The sequence below is a fragment of the Orbicella faveolata genome, unplaced genomic scaffold (assembly GCF_042242905.1).
Source record: "Orbicella faveolata isolate gen_17 unplaced genomic scaffold, um_ofav_v1 contig_15, whole genome shotgun sequence".
In the NCBI taxonomy this organism is placed as follows: domain Eukaryota; kingdom Metazoa; phylum Cnidaria; class Anthozoa; order Scleractinia; family Merulinidae; genus Orbicella; species Orbicella faveolata.
This window is the reverse complement of record NW_028301542.1, coordinates 6,002,988-6,021,413: the sequence shown is the minus strand read 5'-3', so window position 1 is coordinate 6,021,413 and position 18,426 is coordinate 6,002,988. Positions and strand designations below refer to the sequence as shown.

Genomic DNA, 18,426 nt, shown 5'->3' with positions numbered 1-18,426 from the left:
TCAAACAACTGCGAAACGACAACAGGAGTTGAATGAAATATGTTGTGGGAATTACTCTCGTACAGCTTGAAACTGTCGTGTGTTTTTGACCTGTTTTCAGTGGTTGCCATGTTGACCAATTCAAGTTTTCTTGAAAAATTTCTCCTATTTATTTCTCGTTCGCTGAGTGTTTCCATCTTTTCTAGACTTCTAGATCGCCAAGTGCATCGTTTTCCCGTATGATAGAGCTTCTCCTTGAATCGAAGAGAACAAAAACAAACTTAAAAGCACAAAGTCCAAAACATTGCAAACAATGGTTAATGACACTTGGCGCTCAAATGGCTTCCTTACGTCACTCTTAAGTCATTACTGCACGCGGAGTCTTGATAAGGTGTGATAATTCAACAACAAAGGGATTAGTGAATGGATTATTACACTGTCTCTTGAGTTCGTCACCAAATTTAATTAGACTGTCTTAGAATAGAACCCTTAAACTGCAGCTTAAAAACGTATTTGCGATGCATTAGTTGTGCGTTTCTTTGGTTACGTTTATTTACTGATGTGAATTTTAAAAGAATGTAAAAGATACCGACTTTCGACAGGAAATGCGTCCCTCACCGAGTTTCATACCAGGTGCTTTAACACAAACACACTTAGACGTCTCTGTATGCAAAATGGTTTAATCAACAACTTCTTCAATGGCTTCACGCTCCAAGTTTAATAATACCACCAAACTGGGATTAAAATACCATTTAGGGTTGAATAATAAATTAGGCTGCTCTAAGTTCTGAGATATCTCTTGTTAAAATGATCAAGCTTTAAGTTTCTATTCACACCTAGCTCTTAACCAGTCATTCGTTCATTCGTCAAAGAGAAGTTGTCTGGAGCTGACAGAGTATCGTCCATAGAACTGTGAATAGCTGTTGTTTGAATCATCAAGGGTCTCTGCTGTAAGTTTTACAAGGCATGTATTTGTCTATTTTTCCAATGCAATTGGAGCGCAACAGCTTTCGATTTCCTTGAAAGGCCGGAAACGTGCACTCGGAAATTTGTCTGGCAAACTAAATATCACGTCCTGAATTTATTCCCCTTAATCAGGCGTCTTTGATTTGTTTTGTTTTACAAGAAAGCACGGTCAACGAATTAGAAAAGGTAGAACAGAAAGTTTCGCTAAATATTAGTTGATATAAAACTCAAGTGAAACTCTTTTATTTCGAAGTGATAAGACAAGGAAGGAGGTAAATGAGTTTTACAAAGTGAACGACTAACGTACATTGAACGAAGAACACTTTACAGATAAACAGGAACCTCTTGAATAAGTTAAAAGCTTAACAGTCGGAAAGGAAGCAATAAACATTCCACGAAGAGCTTTTTAGAGGCTTTTTTTTTTAATTCTGCTCAATTCACTTCGACATTGAATGGCTTCATACTATGACTCTACAATTCCACTTCAATATTTTACACATCAGTTGACTCTAGTCGCTATTTACAAAGTTGCTCAATCTGCGACCGGCAGTGAGTCGTTTTCAAAAGAACACTTACAGTACCTAAAGAGATATGGGGCCATTGACTTACATGATTGTAAAGCGTGGACTGAAAATCTTCGCTTTGAGAAACAATAAATATTTGAACCATTAGCTTTTCAGCTAATTTTACAAACTACAATTGCATACCTAATTTTACATGTATTTGTTGAAACAAATTTTCGCAATATTTTGCATATAATTGCTGCCGGACAACTGCCACATCCAGATTGCGGCTGGTTCAGGATGGCCGTTCTCTCTTTAATAACTTGACGTTTTCAAACGACAATAATTTAACTGTGAGCTCAAAAGGAGGGAAATAAGTTCGAGGTTCTTCACGCAGTACGTCTTTTTTCTTGCTTTTTGCTTGAATTAAAGTAAATATTTCTCAGCCTTTGTTGTTATTTCGCTCCCTTTCAGCTTGCCTTTGAAAAGCGGTCTTCGCAGCACATGTATTCAGAGACTTCTGAGAATAGATAAACGTATCGCTTCAACCGGAACAAAAGAAATAGCTTTAAACTAAGTTTCTCTCGGTACAACCAACAATTTGAGAAATTCATTCGGCCGATTTTAGGCGTAATTATTTGGTAGGAGCCAAGCTCTTTCTTCTTTCCTCCGGCGAATACTTCACTAACATCTCGATTAAGTCAAAGTCGTCAGTTAAATCGACGGGGAATTCGCCACTGGCGTTGCTTATGTCTGGATTCGCTCCGCTTCGGAGAAGAAACTTCGTTACAGCAATGTTACCAGCTCGCACGCTGTGATGAAGCGACGTACTACCTTCTTCATCTTTCATGTTCACATCGGCTCCAAGGGTGACCAACATTCGAATGCATTTTAAGTTTCCGTCCTTAACAAGCTGATGAAAAGCCGGGTTGCTTTTACCGCCTTCTGTGTTTACTAACAGTTCTGGATCCACGCTGGGGCGTTTCAAAAACTGGCACATCTCGGAAGGGTCGCCATCTTTGACCATGTCGTGAAACACTAAGTCATGAGGGAATTTCACTCTACGATCCATGATCTCTTTAATGGCTGTGTGGCTTGGCATCAAAAAGCTCTCCTGTCTAAGAATTGCAGAAATGACTTAAATATAATGTTTCTTCGTCCGAACTTGCCTTTTACTTTCCTCTTCAGGCTCGCTTGAATGTCGCACTCGCAATCTGTTTGTGTATGTCTATCCGATCGGGGGTGAAAAATACTTTGTATTCGATATCTGAAGAGTTTACTTTCGAACGGAAGACAGTAGAACTCTTTTATTATATTTTTCCAAACACTATAACACTAACTGAAAGCTAATTGGTTGGTTTATGGAGTCTGTTTACAAAAGTCTATTATACGTGATTGACAAATTATTTCCTTACGTAATATCAAAGTCGAACATCGATTTAATCAACGGGTGTGACGTCAAAGTGTCAGAAAACAAAATGCAATTTCCAAATCTTTTTGAGAGCGGAACAGCGAAAAAGAGCTAAAAATAACAGATAATGTTACAGTTGGACGAAATACACTTCACAAAGCACTTCAAATCTATTTCTACGTCGGCAAATTTACACTCGCTTTCCGGAGTTGGCAAAAACTGCTGATCTCAGAATGACGAATTCAAACATGGCATATTTTTTAAATTTAATCCTGCCAGAGCTCTATCTGCGTCTTTTATCGTCAATCTTTAAGACCGGCTAACTAAACAAAATTAAACCAGAGCTGAATTACACGAGTAAAACAAATCCGCTTTTCTTACGTCTTAGTGTAATTTGCCATTACGTAAATGGGATTTTTTCAAGTGCGAAAGAGATTAGTTTCATCGGCGATGTGCAGAGCTGATAGCCTTAACAATGACACCTTTGCGATCAATATTAAAACACTAATAAGAGGCTTAACCCCGTCAAGTCTCGAGGTCGAGAATATGAACATTCTTTGCGAGTATAGGATGAATAGATTTTGTTACAGCGCGCAAACGTTGTTTGTTCTAAGGCTGACACTTACAGAAGTGAAAACTATGCAAGTAATCTCTGACCTCAAATGAAGTAGAGTTGTTGGAATTTTATGCTTCAATCCTTGATAACAGAATACTCAACAGAGCCATGTAAACAGTTTTACACCACTTTAACAGAAAACTAGCTACGCAGCCGAAGGGACGATCTGTGACAAGCTACTAGCTAGCTTTCAATCTTAGTCTGGGAAAAAAATAGATACATGGATCAGATTTTGTTTCCATTCTGAGAATGTGGTACGTACATCCTGAGTTGATTATTTTCTTTATCCTCATCACGTCTCCTCAACAATGTACTAATATTGTAGGAAGAAATTGTATGTTGATCAATCTTGAGAAGAAGTGAATGAACGTTTCAACATCAGTGGTGTTTGAACAATCAACCTAGCACATGCGTTACCATGGAAACTAACAAGCGTGCATACAGCTGAACACGTGCACTGTTTCACGTTAGTTGAGCTGTGGGCAAAATTACTTACACGTGTGTTGACTGCGCATACGTGCACTTCGACAGAACAAGAAACAAAGTGTTTGATTACATGCAGCACGCGCTGATCACGCCTACAAATACAGTCGAACCTCCCCATTCGGAAACCTCTCTAATACGGACACCTCGGCTCTAATAAGGACACCTCGCTAACACGGACAGTTTCCTATGTACCGACAAAATTCTCACACATTTCCTCTATAAAACCTCTATAATACGGACCCTCTCTAAAACGGACAACCGACACTAAATCTCGGCCCTGAGGAGCAAATTCATACAAATTTAACCTCTTAATTACGGACACTCAGGGGACCAGGTGTCGATAATTTGCGGTATGTACCATTTCCTGTCAGTGATTACACAAACATTGACACTAATTGATACCAATACCAGAACATGTCAAAATATTAGTTTTCAAAACTTACATTTACAAATGCAAATACAGTACAGTGTACAATAAAGTTAATCAATTTAGATTCAGAAATTCACAAGACACTCACTTTTGGGCCTATTTAGTTACTGAACACTCTAAACTGTCAGTGGACACTTAAAAAGTGACGTCATCTTAGTGTCCTCTCCAATACGGACACCTCTCTAATACGGACACTTCGCTCTGTCCCTTCGGTGTCCGTTTTAGAGACGTTCGACTGTAGAGAGTCAAGAGAGAGGACTGTGGACTAGCTACCTTGATAACTTCATCAGGGCGAATGGGACTCTGATCCAGCTGAGGTTACCATCCCCCACCCCCCATGAAAATTATATGACATTGCTCCAACAATTCCCAAGTACTTGGTTCGCTGAATGATAAAGCCACAACAATAAATTGAGAGAACGTGTGATTTCTTTCCATTATTATCATACACGCATTTAACATACAAGGCGTAAAGTTACTTTATTTTCATGCATAAGTCTTCCAAAAATCCCACCACCCAATAATTTAACTCACTGCGCTGTTGAATAAATAGTCTACAGACTATTCAGAGAATACGCGACCAAACCGACCGAAAACCAAACTACAACTTTCACAGCTGACAGCTAATACCGAGCTATAGCTGAACGATGCGGTACATGGTGTAAATAACTTCCGAAGTGTACAGTGCTGATAATGAATTTCTGATAATGTCTATTGCTAGCCTGCGCAAGAAGTGTTCCCTTACTCAAAGCTTTTCCGCATTTTGGCCGCGCACGAATTGAAAAAAGAGCAGATTAATCGTCGATTTTTTTTTTTTTTTTGCTCTTGCTCCAATTTGCGCGCAGTCACAGTGCGGGAAAAGCTCTAAGCCACACAGGCTAGGCTATTGCTGGCGCCAAGTGCGCTTTGTTTAATGTATTTAAAAAAAGTTCCTGGCTCGTGCATTGGTTTGGCTGTTAAGTGATGGATAATCAGTTCACGTGAACTCGGACTCACTTAACTGAAGGAGTATTTTCGCTTTTTTCCTAGGAAAGGCATTAACGTCACCGTCTTGCAATGAGATTCTAAAAGAAGAAGAATTTATATTTTAAGTTTGGAAATGTGACGATAGAAAGTATCACTCTAAATATGGGATAGGAAATATCTTTACATCTTTTTAGTACAAAAGACTTGCTCGGCATGTGTATAATTTGTTATGTTCATGTTATCACAAATTTGAAAGTCTGGTTCACAAACTAACTCGAGGCTTAACATAACAGTCACAGGGTGTCCATTGATGTAAGTGGCCTATAAATTTGATTTCAATAAATTATAAACTCTATGAACTCCCGTTTACGACAGGGAACTAAACGGGCGAGCTTGAGTCTCGTATCCAAAGAGAATTATGCAGTATACGTCATTGTCATGGCAAGCATCTGGAATAATGGCTTTCGGAAGGGTATCGGCCATCGCGCTGCCTGGTGGAACCATCGTGCGTGTTACATGAAGTCAAACATGGGCATCAACGAATTTGCGTACGTCATAGGTTTTACGTCGGGGTGAGGCTGAGAACACAACAATCGAAAATATTTTTTTAAGTATGTGCGTTTGTTTTAATGGTAAAAAGAGATTCTCACTTTCTTGGGGGTGGGTTTGAACAGGATGAAAATACACAATAGATTCTTTGTCTTGCGCATAAAGTAAGTGTGCATACGGGACAAGTGTCCCATCAGACCGGCGCTTATCTATGGTTTCAGTAGCCTGAAGCGACTAGGAGTATTTTTACTCCCCCCTGGATGGGATGCTAGTCCATCGCAGGGTCACCCCCAGCATTAAACTTTCCGGTACCCACTTATACACCTGTGTGGAGAGGGGCACTGTGAGAGTTGAGTGTCTTGTCCAAGAACACAACACAATGTTCCTGACCAGGACTCGAACCCGGACTGCTCGATCTGGAGACGAGTTCACTAACCATGAAGACACCGCGCCTCTACACCTAAAGCCCTGGTGTAATTACAACATTTTTTTGACGTTAGGAAAAACTCACCACAGCGTCATAGGTTGTGTAATTGGGTTTCATGTCCATTCCCATGGTGATGAACGCTCCTTTGTTTCCCATCTGGTCACTACAAGATAAGACGAAAATTGAAAGTTCACTTAGGAAGTACTAAAGCACGCAAAGGAGAATAACAAACCAAACAGGTACAAGGATGGTTAAGATTGGGAGGGATTGAGATGGATTACGGACGGTGTATTTGAAACATTTGGCTTCTTCTGACAGCGACAAATACTAGAAATGTATTCCTGAGATTCAACTCAAAATTCCACCTTGATCTTGCAAAGTTATGACGTAGTTCTACGGGGCTCCGTGTAGCCCCTCTGATTGGTTGTTGCTCAACCAATCAAAGACACTTCACGGATCCCCGTGTAACTACGGTTTGAATTTCCGGAAATTTCCAGTGGTGAATGGAACAGCATTTTTCGGAATTTCCGGAAAGACAACCTCGCGAGGTATACCGAAAATTTTAGGAAATTTCTCACCAGGAATTTCCATTCCATTTGACTTTCCACCCGGAATTTATTATCGTTTGAATAGTTCTCTTGTCGGAAATTCAACATTTTCCGGATTTTCTGGTAACTTTTCTAGGAAACAGACCATTTTACGCTTGTCTGTTCAGTGACCTGGCCTTTGAATGGTAGTGAGGCTGGAGGTGACCTTGTTTTGATACAGACCTCTTTGCTTCTGTCATGTAAATGCACCTAGTTAGCATAAGAACAACCTGTTTTACACAACAAAAGCAGTGAGGTCTGTATCAAAACAAAGTCACCTCCAGCCTCGCTGCCATCCAAAGGCCAGGTCACTGAGCAGACGACTGTGAAATGGTCTATTTCTAAACCATGGGTGGGGTGGGGGCCCGGGGGCGCTGTGGCAGGCAATACAAATAACTAACCAGTAATTCGGAGCAGAGAAGACCGTAATGCACCTCCCATCATGTGCTACTTCATAACCCTCTGGTTTGACTTCATGACTCCTGATAATGTATTCTGCAATATAAAAAATAAGAATATGAACAGATAAATAACTGAATAACAAGAAAGACTGTCAAGCCATAATTCGGGGCAACGTGGCTGAGTGCTTAGGGCGCTGGACTTGAAATCCGGTAGTCGCGGGTTCACGTCCCGTTCTGATCACTAAGCTGGAGTCGTTTCTCGGTAGAGAGTGAAAGTTTGGGAGAAAGAGAAATGCTGTGGGAACAACAGCTTAAAAAAAAAAAGACTTCCATTCGTGTTTCTGTTAAACAATTAGATTATTCGCTCTCGATTTCTATGCGTGATAGTTGATTCGGGCGCATCGCGTGATAGTTGACTCGGGCTGCGCCCTCGGCAACTATCATGCATAGAAATCGAGAGCGCATAATCTAATTGTTTTAGTATAAATCTACTAGTCGTTCGAAACTTTATCTAAATCCTCTTGACAGACACTTCGAAAACGCCAAGAAGCGGTCGTCATTTTGTTAACAAGGGAACACTGCTACGCTACTCACCAGCTATCACAGAATAGATAATAAGTAGCGTAGCCAATCAGAGAACGGCATTCGTGATAGAACGCTAGTAGACAGTAGATATATACTAAAACTCGATATAAACACGGTACATGTTTTCTGTTTCTTTTAGAAAATTCCGCAACGAAAAAAAACACTTGTTTACTTTGATCATCTGGATTATATAAATTCTCCATGCTTGCGACATCATTACGCCAACAGTTCCTGCTAGTTCTGCGTTTCTATCGAGTTGTTGAGCAGTTTCCACTTGAGTATCGAAAAGTAATTGGTTTTGTATCACTACGCTACACGACTGGCTTGAAAAATTCGCGCCACTTTTTCATCCAATCAGAGGTAAAACCAAAACCAATCGTAACTCGGTCGCACGCGTTTTCCCGCGCTTTGCGTCAGCTACATGTAATTACTTCGAGTTTTGATTGGTTCATTGTATTGTCTGTCTCCTTTGTGATTCGCTAGAGTGATTATTTTGGTTTTGGTTTTACGACACTCAGTGAAAAGCGCTCCAGAAACATGATTTTAAACCAATCAGCGCCCAGCTACCTGATGTCCAACAAAACTCACCTAGATCGTTATTTTCACAAAATTCCTTTGTGACATCTGGGCCAAACTGCACGCCCACTCCACGCTTACTTGCCGAACGACCAGGCTGTAAGGAATGATACGGTTATTTATCACTCAATCATCAAGTAAATATAAAGGAAAAAAACTTTTCTGATAAAAATGATAGGTCCATCAGCTTACAGGCGAGCAAACTTACAAGTATGATAGTGAAACGAAAAAAAAAGGTATAATAATTCACGACACGATTTCGCTAAGCTGAAGAAGAAGAAAAAGAGAATCAGTCATACTTGAGGTTGTGGATCCGACCATAACAATTCACACATCAATCCTGAAAGAAGAACGGCGGGAATTAAATTTAGTTCTACCCAAGGACTCTGTATAACCATCCGTAGCTAACCTGTGTCATTAGGGTGAAAATAAATCACAGTTTGACGTGATTGGGTGTTGGTTTAAACTCGTTATAAGCCACGGCTTTTTGAATCAAACGTGTTAACGTGCAATAACTTGGTTTTCACACAGTTTTCCCTGTCAATCAAAACTATCTGTCATATGAATGCCGTGACAGAAACCATACCGGTATTTAGGGGTGGACAATAACACTTTTGAGGTGGAAGGAGGGGTGATTTTGAATAAAATGTCCTGCAAGCATACTTGCACCACAACATTCATGCAAACGAACATTGCCGAAAAATAATTTCACGCACGTTCAGTGAGCCAAGAAAAGCACGTTACATGGAAAAGATTATTATGCATACACACGTTCCGATAAAAAATTTCTAGTGCATGAAAGAGATAAAAGAAAGTCCTGCCTATACCAAATCACTCACACAACCCCTCAAAAGTCAAATGGTCCACCCCTTAGTACTTCCACCACAGTCTTTGTTGGCGTGCTTCAATGTTGTCCCCCAAAAAAGACTCAAACCCTTACAAGGCTCGTAAACGTTTGCAGTAATGACCGTTATGATTAAAATTCTTCATAAATTCCATCCGCAGTGATACAAAGTAAAAAAACTTCAAAGATACCGGTAAACACTTGCTGTGGTTACTGACCTTCCTCTCCAGGTTGTCTGTTTCTGTCTATTGTTCTAAGTTCATCCAATTTCACGTCATCTCTTTGAAACAAACCACCGTGCATGACCTGAAATTTGTGGAGGATAATGCTTAGCAGACTGACTGGACGAGAATAATAATCTGAATAACATCTTTCATACTCTGGCAGCGATGTAATAAAAGTATCTAAAGCATGTTTTTGTTGCAACTCAGGAATTTGCGCTAGTACTTGTTATGTTGTTCAAGTCTGTGGATGAAACCCCAGCGTGTGACAATTCAAATGAAAGCTATTGAGCGGTACTTTCATGTGGTACTGTTTATTATGCTGTACAAGGTGGTTCTAACATTTAAGTCTGTGGATAAAACCTTAGTGAGTGACCATTCAAATGAAAGCTATTGAGCAGTACTTTTATCAGTGTGGTACTCTTTATTATGCTGTACAAGGTGGTTCTAACTTTTAAGTCTGTGGATTAAACCCTAGTGTGTGACCATTCAAATGAAAGCTATTGAGCAGTATTTTCACGATTGCAGTTGTTATCAAAAGTCTTACCAGCACTTTTTTGTTTATTAGATGACAAAGTGGTAGCCAGTTATAGACCTCAGTGAAAAGGTCAGCCATGTCTGTAGTATATGTGATGCAGCGTTAAGATTAATGCACAGTTTCATGGACAACTGAATCTCTACAAGGGGCTGAAACATTCTGGCATAAAGGAGAAATATATTAAGGCTCAATTACCAACCACTGTTCAGGAAAAAAACCTGCGCTCCTCCCCTAAAGGCTCTTCTCAGGGAGCAATGTAGACCAGACTCGCAAGCGTGATGGAAATCAAGCCTAAAATATTATTAGATGCACAAGAGACTGACAAAAAGAGAAAAAAAGTATGAAGTAATGGAAAATCGCTACCCTACAGAAAGCAGTCTCGTTTACATTGGAAAATAAATTCCTAGAATTCTTATATGTTTGGGAGAATTTGCATGCCAGTTAAAGCAGGTGACCTGTACAAAAGGATATTTTGTTTTCACTTCTCCTTCAAATCCATACATTTGATTCATGTAGATGCTTTCATGATTACCTGTGAAATAAAACAAATTGTTTTGTTATACCTCCCAACTCAAACACGTTTTCCGATTGGAGGAAAAAGTGTCACGTGTCGTGGGTCAAAACTCACTAACTTGCCAGGGAAACAACAACTTGAACAAAAATAATTTTAACAAGAAATCTCAAATCTCCGAGCAAAACCCTCCTAAAACGCGATGCTAGTGCAAAGAAAGGCATACGTTGATGTTGCAAATGCCTTTTTGAGAACCTTGGGAGTTCATTTAGCTCACATCAATGCTGAAAATGTAAAAAAATGTCTAACAAACGTGTTTTTGCCAAAAAGCACCAGGTGTCAATAGGTTAATTTAGATCCTGGTGAAGAAGCGATAGTAGCTGATATCAAAAGGGATCTTATATGTGAACCCTCAAGGTGACACCATTGGGCACTTAGACCTCAGTGAGTCCCAAAAATATTAGGGCTAAACTGGGGAGAGCTTGAGGGAGGTTGATAATCTTTTATTACAGGCTCACAAAACGTGCAGAGAGCTATGTATTCTTACCTCGTGACATAAAAAAATGATCTGGATACAAGAGTTTAAAACTGAAAAGTGTAAAAATTACTTCACAAGAAAATGATCCTCTATCTACAAAGTCTCCATTAAATAGCTAAAGCTCCATTGAGGAGAGATAACTGTCACAAATGAAAACAAAGTATTGCAGGCAAAATTTGCAACATTTAATGTTGTATTAAAACTAATCAGAAATTATGTTTTTGGAATTGTGTTCTTGATAATGCCAGTTCTATAATATTATTTTAAACCCATCCTCTAACATGAAACAAAGATTTCATAAAAGGCCTTCCCAAATTTCAGAGGTTGTCCTTGACATAAGAATGCTGTCTTTCGGCGCACCGATCACATGCACCACCAGCAAACTTCAGGACACACATGGCAGGAATGCTTTTCATGAAATAATGATGATAATAGCCAAATTTATATTTAAAGATGGGAAACTAGTCACAGATGGAATTCTGTTTGACAGGATACGGTCTAATATGAATTCAAGGACAGCTAAATGTCTTAAAATCTTGACTGAAACTCATCCTGATTTTCACCCCCAGTATGAAGTTAAGAGAATCATCCATTTGAGAAGAGTTTTCCATCCTATTTTCCTGTCGATTTGGATAGAAAAGTAGATGATTTGTTGCAACAGATCGGATTACAAAAACAGTTTTCAAAATATTATTAAAGGATACATATGGATTTTCAGGGGATGGATGTCCATTAAGACGGAAAATATTTAATAGATCATAAAACTGTCCATGTATGTCACCACACACTGTGAATGTTCCATTCTGTAAAACAAAATAAACACAGTCAATTTATTTCTAAAAAAAGTTATAGTTGTCAATCATATCTCTAAGTTAATGCTTGTTGTTGTGGGATCTGATTGAAATCTCAAGAGAAATAAAACTTACTAGGCCTTTCATACAAATTATACTTTAATATTGATTTCCTGATTTCCCAAACATAACGCAGTTTGAGCAAATACTCAAACTTTTGTCTTTGGTTAATTCACCCACAGCTAATTAAATTGAATGAAATTAAAATTCATTTTGTGTTACAATAATTTGTAGCAATTGATTACCTCGGGAACTGAAATTTCAACCATTGACGGCTGTTTCTCTAATTGCTTTTTTACTTCTACTAAAATCTGAAAATGAAACACACTGTTATTAGAGACTATTTCACTGATCCATAACAAGTAATAGACTGAGTACTGTAATTATTTGATTTAGCGCCCTCCTTCCAATAAGTGCACCCTTTCAAATAAGTGCCCCCCTTCAAATGTGTTTTTATTAATAACCGCCCCTATTCCAATGAGCGCCGCCATTTTAATAAATGCCCCTATTCTAATATTCTAATATTACAGTGCCATCAGAGTACGTATCAAAGGAGGTTCATCTTCCTTAATTACTCCCATAATGTAATGCCGCATTACAAAAACAGTGATTTTCATCTGAGTTTCTCAGATGAAGATAATGTCCATGTGAGTGCATAATTCCTTCAAAAGAATGATCTCTTCTTCAAATTTTGTGGTGATTGTTTTAGAGGACAACATAACTTGGACACCAAGTGAATCCTCACAGTCTTAGATAAAATTGTTGGAGACCAAAAATAAAAGATTGAATTTGCATTTCAAGGGCAAAACGTGCACTTGTAGTCTATCATTGATTACAGTTCACCACTACATTTTCTCCAATTCTTACTGGTTTAAATTAATCAAGTGTTGTGGTAGTGTTCATTGGCAGTGAGACACTTAAAGTCCAAAGTGCCTGTCCGAGGAAAATAACTGGATGGTTTGTACTTGTCCATTTTACAGCTGAACATACACAAGGCTAATGTCATGCCCAGGCTCTTCCAAGCCGGGAGAACAATAAACTCCAGACATGCATATCAATGAAAAAAATTACTAACAACACTAGATCACAGAACTAAAACTTTGAGTCCAAAACATGGGAATGAGAAGAAAACCAGCAAAAACCAAAGACAGGTTATTTACCTTGTAAGCATACTTCTTGTGTATCTTCTTTTGATCTTGAAATCTTTCAATTAACTCCTCTACAAATTCTTTTGTGATTCCATCTTCACTCAGTCTTGGACCATCATACTCATCTTCAACAACTAAGGAAAGTTAAGCAATTACATCATAAACAAAATTTATAAAGTATTAACAACAAAGAGAAACCTTGAAAATTTGTGGTCTAAAGTTTAGTTTGACACTGGACTCTGAATTGCAGTGTGAAATTTTGGTCCAATAGCCATGGCCTAATGGATTGTCCATTCCAGCTAGTCAATTCAGTCAGATGGGCAACTTAAGTTTTTTGGGAAAATTCTTGAATGAGTAAATCAAGATTTCAGAAGTACTGTAATGGAGTACTGTAAGAAGAGGCTACCCTAGTGAGAACAATGTTCGAGCTAGTACATCAAAAGAGCCTGCCCAATGGGCAGACCCGAAAACTTGGCATTTTCCTTGTGCCCTGGAGCTCAATATGGAGTCCCGCATCAAACAAAAATTTACCCCACATGCCTCCCACGCATTTGCAGTACACAATTTTCTGGGGTACACTGTAGAACCTGTGTGCTCCGTATCTGTCCATATGGCTGTTCTTGAGCATCATACAGTCATCAGAGAGCAACATTTATTTAGGGAGTATTTAGTGATGAACACACAAAGAACTTTTCTGTGCCATGTATCAAACTCCCAACAACAATGAACAAAAACACCTGTCACAACTTTGTAGTGGCCATTTTGAGTCCTCTGATTGCCTCAAGACCCTTTGTGAAATGGTTTCCTGGGACATTGTTGATCATAATGTTGGTAATTAATAGTATAAAATGAGTGCCCAAGATGGAAAGAGCATGACAGTTGTGTAAGAGTGAGATTAGTGATAAAGAGTGAGATTTTATGACAAAACAGCTGGTGAACTTGTCATTGAAAAAGTTGCTAGATGGCAACTTTTCCCATCTAGAAAAATTTTTCTATAAAATTCTCTTTTCCAAAGTTACATTTCACATCACTGGTCTCTCAATCGGCAACTTTACCAATTTCATCACACTGTTTCCATTTCTAGCAATCATTTTCCTTTTTTATAACTGACAAGGTTGCATGGCAGCACTAAACAAAGAGCCTGGCAAGTACATTGTACAATGAATTCAAAAGCAGGACTCTCTTGACAATATTGATGCAAAGATTTCACTAACCCATGGAGTCCACATCTATAGTGTCAGCCAAAGATTTCTTATCATCTACTGCAATGGCTTTCTCAAATGCTTGCCTTCGTACAATCTTCTCACACTCTGTGTACTTAAGGATGGCATCTTTGTCTTTTGGTCGAAATTTCTTTACCTAGAAGAGAACAGAGATCATTAATTTTGATGTTATCCATGGTAAAACTATTATTAATAGTTTTTAATAGTTGGTTGAAGCACTTGAGATATCTTTTAAAAAGCCATGCATCTCTTCAAAACCTGTAAATTCATTTGCTGCCTGTTTCATGAAGCTCTATTGCTTTAAGGGCTAGGTTAATTATTTCTGTAGTTTGTAGACGCATTGCTTTCTTGGCCAATCCTGTCACTGTGCAACTACTCAAGCCAGGCCACTTGAAAAAGAGTTAACTATCAAATTGTTAAGTACTTGAGAACAAGGGATAACAATCTTTCTCAAATAAACCAATAACATTGAAGAATACAAACAATAGTTCTTAAGTAAAATTGAAAAACCTACAAAGTGTAAAGTGTTGCGGACCTGTCACATAACTTTGCCATTTGTTGATTGGCTATTTTCAACCCGAAATTTTGCACACTTTTTGAACAACAGTTCCGGTTTAATTGTCGCAAAATGAATTTTCAGGCTAAATTTTAGGAGCAAGATTTATAATCTACAAGGTGTATAATTAGCCATCAGGGACTGAATCTCCAAGAATGTATATAACACAGAGGAGTTGATAGTGTTTATGTTTTCATGTCAAACAGACCACTTCTTGCTGTCACAAGAAGTTACCAGTCCATTGTCCTCAGTTTACCTTTCGATTGCTTAGTTTTCTTCTAGGTGGCCAGGTTCAAGAAATCGCACTATAAGACTTCTAAGAGGTGCATGGTGCCTTTTTTTACCATATACATGTATTAGTCTAGACTAGTTCACCTTGCAGCATGCCTCTCATGGATTATCAACTTGATATCTACTGCACCTACCACTTCATAATCCTTGAGGCTAAGTTTAAATTTTCCAAGAGCCATGTTTGCTGAGGCTCTCCTGTAGTACGCCTGACACAACAACAACAACAAAAAAAACAAACAAGTAATGATGGAATAATTAGATTTTAGTATTAAAGTTGAACCTCCCCTAGGCCAAGACTTCCTGTAAGCAGACACTTGGTGATGGTTGCCACTACAAACAAACACTGTATTTTTAACCTCTCATAAGCGGACACCTCTCTTAAGTGGACACTTTGTCTAGTCCCCAGAATGCTGCTTACGGAAGATGCAAATTTATTTAGTACTGTGCACATGCAGTTCTAAAAAATATCTATGACTACCCTATGGAGGGTCAATGAAAATTCTGAGGGAATGCTAGTGGAGGGTTTAAAAGTCCATATTTTTCAAGGAAAGTGAAAAGCTAAATTGAAATTTTCAGAGGTGAGGGAGTTTCAGATAAAAAACTTTCCATGAGAAGGAGAGGGTATGAATAGGATTTCTTCTGGGCTGGAACAACACATTTTAGCAATCTCAGGATTTTGAATGGTTTGAATCAGACATAATGTGGCTTGATCAAATGATTTTTTGATCAGTCACTGAATGGAGTAGACATCAGCCACAATCAGGCAATAATGCTAATTAGGAAATAGCCCAGAGAAAATATGCACACTGATTAGTTCAAAATCATGTTTCTGTAACTCAATAGAAACACAAAACTAGCACAAGCTGTTGACATAATGATGGCATGAGCAAGGAAAATTTACATTTTGATGATCAAAGTAAACAAGCTGTTTTCTGTTTTCCGTCGCAGGATTTTCTTAAAGAAATAGAAAACATGTTCTCTGTGTTCTATCAAAACACTTGTGGAAATTTTGGAGAACTCAAAAATCTATAGTAACACTCACCTGTCGGCTCATGTTCCCAAAGCAATTCTTGTTCTCCCAAACTTCCACTTGTGCTTCTTTAAATCGATAGAAACACCATAAATATTAAATGAGGTCTAGAGTAACATGATCTTACCTTAATATATTTCTTGTCCAGTTCAATGGCCTTGTTCGCATCTTCGAGGGCATAGCCATAGTATTCAGTCTTAATGTAGCAAAAGCTCCTGTTACCATAGTATGCTGGTACTTTGGGATTCAACTCCATGGCCTTCGTATAGAGACTAACGGCTTCATCGTAATGTCCCTCTATGTATCAAACATAAATTATGAAACAAATTTTCAGTTTAGATGACTTTGAAAATAACTTTTGTTGAGTTAAATAAAAACTGTTATACTTGCCAAGATGGCCTTATACACCAATTAGCATGATGAGATGAAGTGATAATGATGACGACATTTGCCAAGCCTACTAGTTGCACCAGGGACTCCAAGTTTTGACCAGCATCCACTGGGAAGTTATTGCAGTTTCATGGCAGATTAGTGCAACTTTAATAACAGATTCTCCCAGACATCAAAATAAATTTCCATCATTCTCAGTTTGTATCCTAATAGTGACACACGTCTCTGGATTGAGCAGTCGGGGTTCGAGCCCTGGCTGGGGACATTGCGTTGTGTTCTTGGGCAAGGCAATTTACCCTCACAGTGCCTCTCTCCACCCAGGTGTATAAATGGGTACCGGCGAACTTGATGATGGAGGTACAAATGTAACCCTGTGATGGGCTAGCATCCCATCCAGGGAGGAGTGGAAATACTTCTAGTTGCTTCGTGTTACAGAAGCTGGAATAAGCTCTGGTCTGATGGGCCACTTAGCTTGTATGCAGACTTTACCTTACCTTAATATGCTGGTTGATAGGTCTCACTAAAGTGCATTTCAAATAATTATATTATAATTATATTAAAAAGTAAAAGCTACTTGGTAGATATTTCTTACCTAAATGTACACCTGTATAATAACTGATTGGGTTATTTGATGAAAATCTGGCTGGGAGTTCAGAGGGAAGAGGGGGCACAGCTACACTGACCAAGTATTTGGAGCATCTTGAAATTTTAGCTCAAATATTTTCAAGTTAATGTTAAGTTTTTGATTTGTAAATTATCAGACTCGAGGTGACGATCTATATAACGTTTCCTTACAAAATAACCTTTTTAATTCAAGCGGAAACTCTAGATACCTAAGAAGTTATATATTACGCTCTTCTTATGGCGCAAATTGAAGCAGACAGACAGGCAAACACGCGAAGATCAAGTAGAATACGATTAATTGAGACGAACAACCTTATCTAATCCTCGTATTAATTTTATACCTGAAGTTCTTCTTTTAACGATGGTACATACATGTAAGAGTACTGATCAAGATAGAAAACAAGAAGCCAACATAACTATTTTTAAACGCCGACCGGCCGGCGAGAATGCAGAATGGAAAAGTGAAATCATGCCTTTTCAAGTATGCATATTTCTCGGATCGACGAGAGTACATTTTAGGAATTCTCCATATCGCAAACTAAAGAAGTGTCTTAGTTATTGAAAACCTACCTTTAAAGTGCTTGTTTGCCTCTAGTTTGTATTCATCAGCCTTCAATTCGTCCTCTGTCAGTTCGCCATTAGCCTTCTCGTCCGCCATTTTTTGCCTCACTGTCAGGTCCAGGTCCCTCTCCTAAAACGAAGCAGGGAGAGCAGACATGGCAGGAGAGGCATTGTTCACCTCCTCAATCCAGTAGTGTGGGGCGTCTTGTGTGGCATTTTGCTCGAGTAAAAAATTCACCTTCACTTATCACTTAGAATCATATTGAAGACTCTCTGAAGTGGTTAGTAAATTCTGCCTCAGAGCTGCCGCTGTAGAGGTCTTCAGAGGTATTTTTAACATAATTTATATTCAACTGTTATATATAGACACTTCTGATTAAATCTATGCAGGGTACTCCTCTGGAGGGGGGGGGGGGGGAGGGTTTAAGCCTGACACAAATATGAGAGCAAAAACTTAAATAGCAACTAAAAAACAAAGTAAAACATCATTTGTGAATTAATATTTCTTAATTAGAGACCATTGCTACAAGTCTGCATACCATGAGTCACGTGGCCCTTCAGGCCAGAGCTTATCCCAGTTTCTGTAGCATGAAGTGACTAGCATTAAGTTAAACTGGC

General features: G+C 38.7%; 2 protein-coding genes and 1 non-coding gene across 5 annotated transcripts; all 3 read right to left on the bottom strand.

The window, feature by feature from the left end:
• Positions 1-1,348: 1,348 nt before the first annotated feature.
• On the bottom strand, positions 1,349-3,070 carry LOC110060114 (protein phosphatase 1 regulatory subunit 27-like). Its single transcript, XM_089288149.1, has one exon. The coding sequence runs from the start codon at positions 2,548-2,550 to the stop codon at positions 2,083-2,085; it is 468 nt and encodes a 155-aa protein (XP_089144275.1). The 5' UTR covers positions 2,551-3,070; the 3' UTR covers positions 1,349-2,082.
• A 1,732-nt stretch (positions 3,071-4,802) lies between these two features.
• On the bottom strand, positions 4,803-17,956 carry LOC110060113 (serine/threonine-protein phosphatase 5-like). Of its 3 annotated transcripts, none has more exons than XM_089288146.1 (16): positions 17,818-17,956; positions 16,361-16,530; positions 15,338-15,409; positions 14,348-14,492; positions 13,146-13,267; positions 12,231-12,296; positions 11,839-11,937; positions 11,144-11,249; positions 10,557-10,617; positions 10,095-10,176; positions 9,542-9,632; positions 8,782-8,819; positions 8,495-8,579; positions 7,322-7,415; positions 6,418-6,496; positions 4,803-5,935 (listed from the first exon to the last, which is right to left on the bottom strand). In XM_089288146.1, the coding sequence occupies exons 1-16, from the start codon at positions 17,903-17,905 to the stop codon at positions 5,870-5,872; spliced, it is 1,464 nt and encodes a 487-aa protein (XP_089144272.1). In that variant the 5' UTR covers positions 17,906-17,956; the 3' UTR covers positions 4,803-5,869. The 3 variants fall into 3 exon arrangements, with proteins under 3 accessions (XP_089144272.1, XP_089144271.1, XP_089144273.1); XM_089288145.1 differs by having other exon boundaries at positions 8,782-8,822; positions 9,545-9,632; XM_089288147.1 differs by having other exon boundaries at positions 4,803-5,455; positions 8,782-8,822; positions 9,545-9,632.
• LOC149113258 (small Cajal body-specific RNA 8) lies at positions 13,719-13,850 on the bottom strand. The gene has a single exon (XR_016206867.1).
• Positions 17,957-18,426: the final 470 nt, after the last annotated feature.

Excerpts from the sequence above, each read along its gene's own strand:
- LOC110060114 (XM_089288149.1), bottom strand. The coding sequence starts at position 2,550 with ATGCCAAGCCACACAGCCATTAAAGAGATCATGGATCGTAGAGTGAAA.
- LOC110060113 (XM_089288146.1), bottom strand. The coding sequence starts at position 17,905 with ATGGCGGACGAGAAGGCTAATGGCGAACTGACAGAGGACGAATTGAAG. Across the intron at positions 8,820-9,541 it reads ACAACCTGGAGAGGAAGGTC|TGATGTGTGAATTGTTATGG; the intron begins AGTAACCACAGC and ends TTCTTTCAGGAT. Across the intron at positions 7,416-8,494 it reads TTGTGAAAATAACGATCTAG|AATACATTATCAGGAGTCAT; the intron begins GTGAGTTTTGTT and ends TTTATATTGCAG.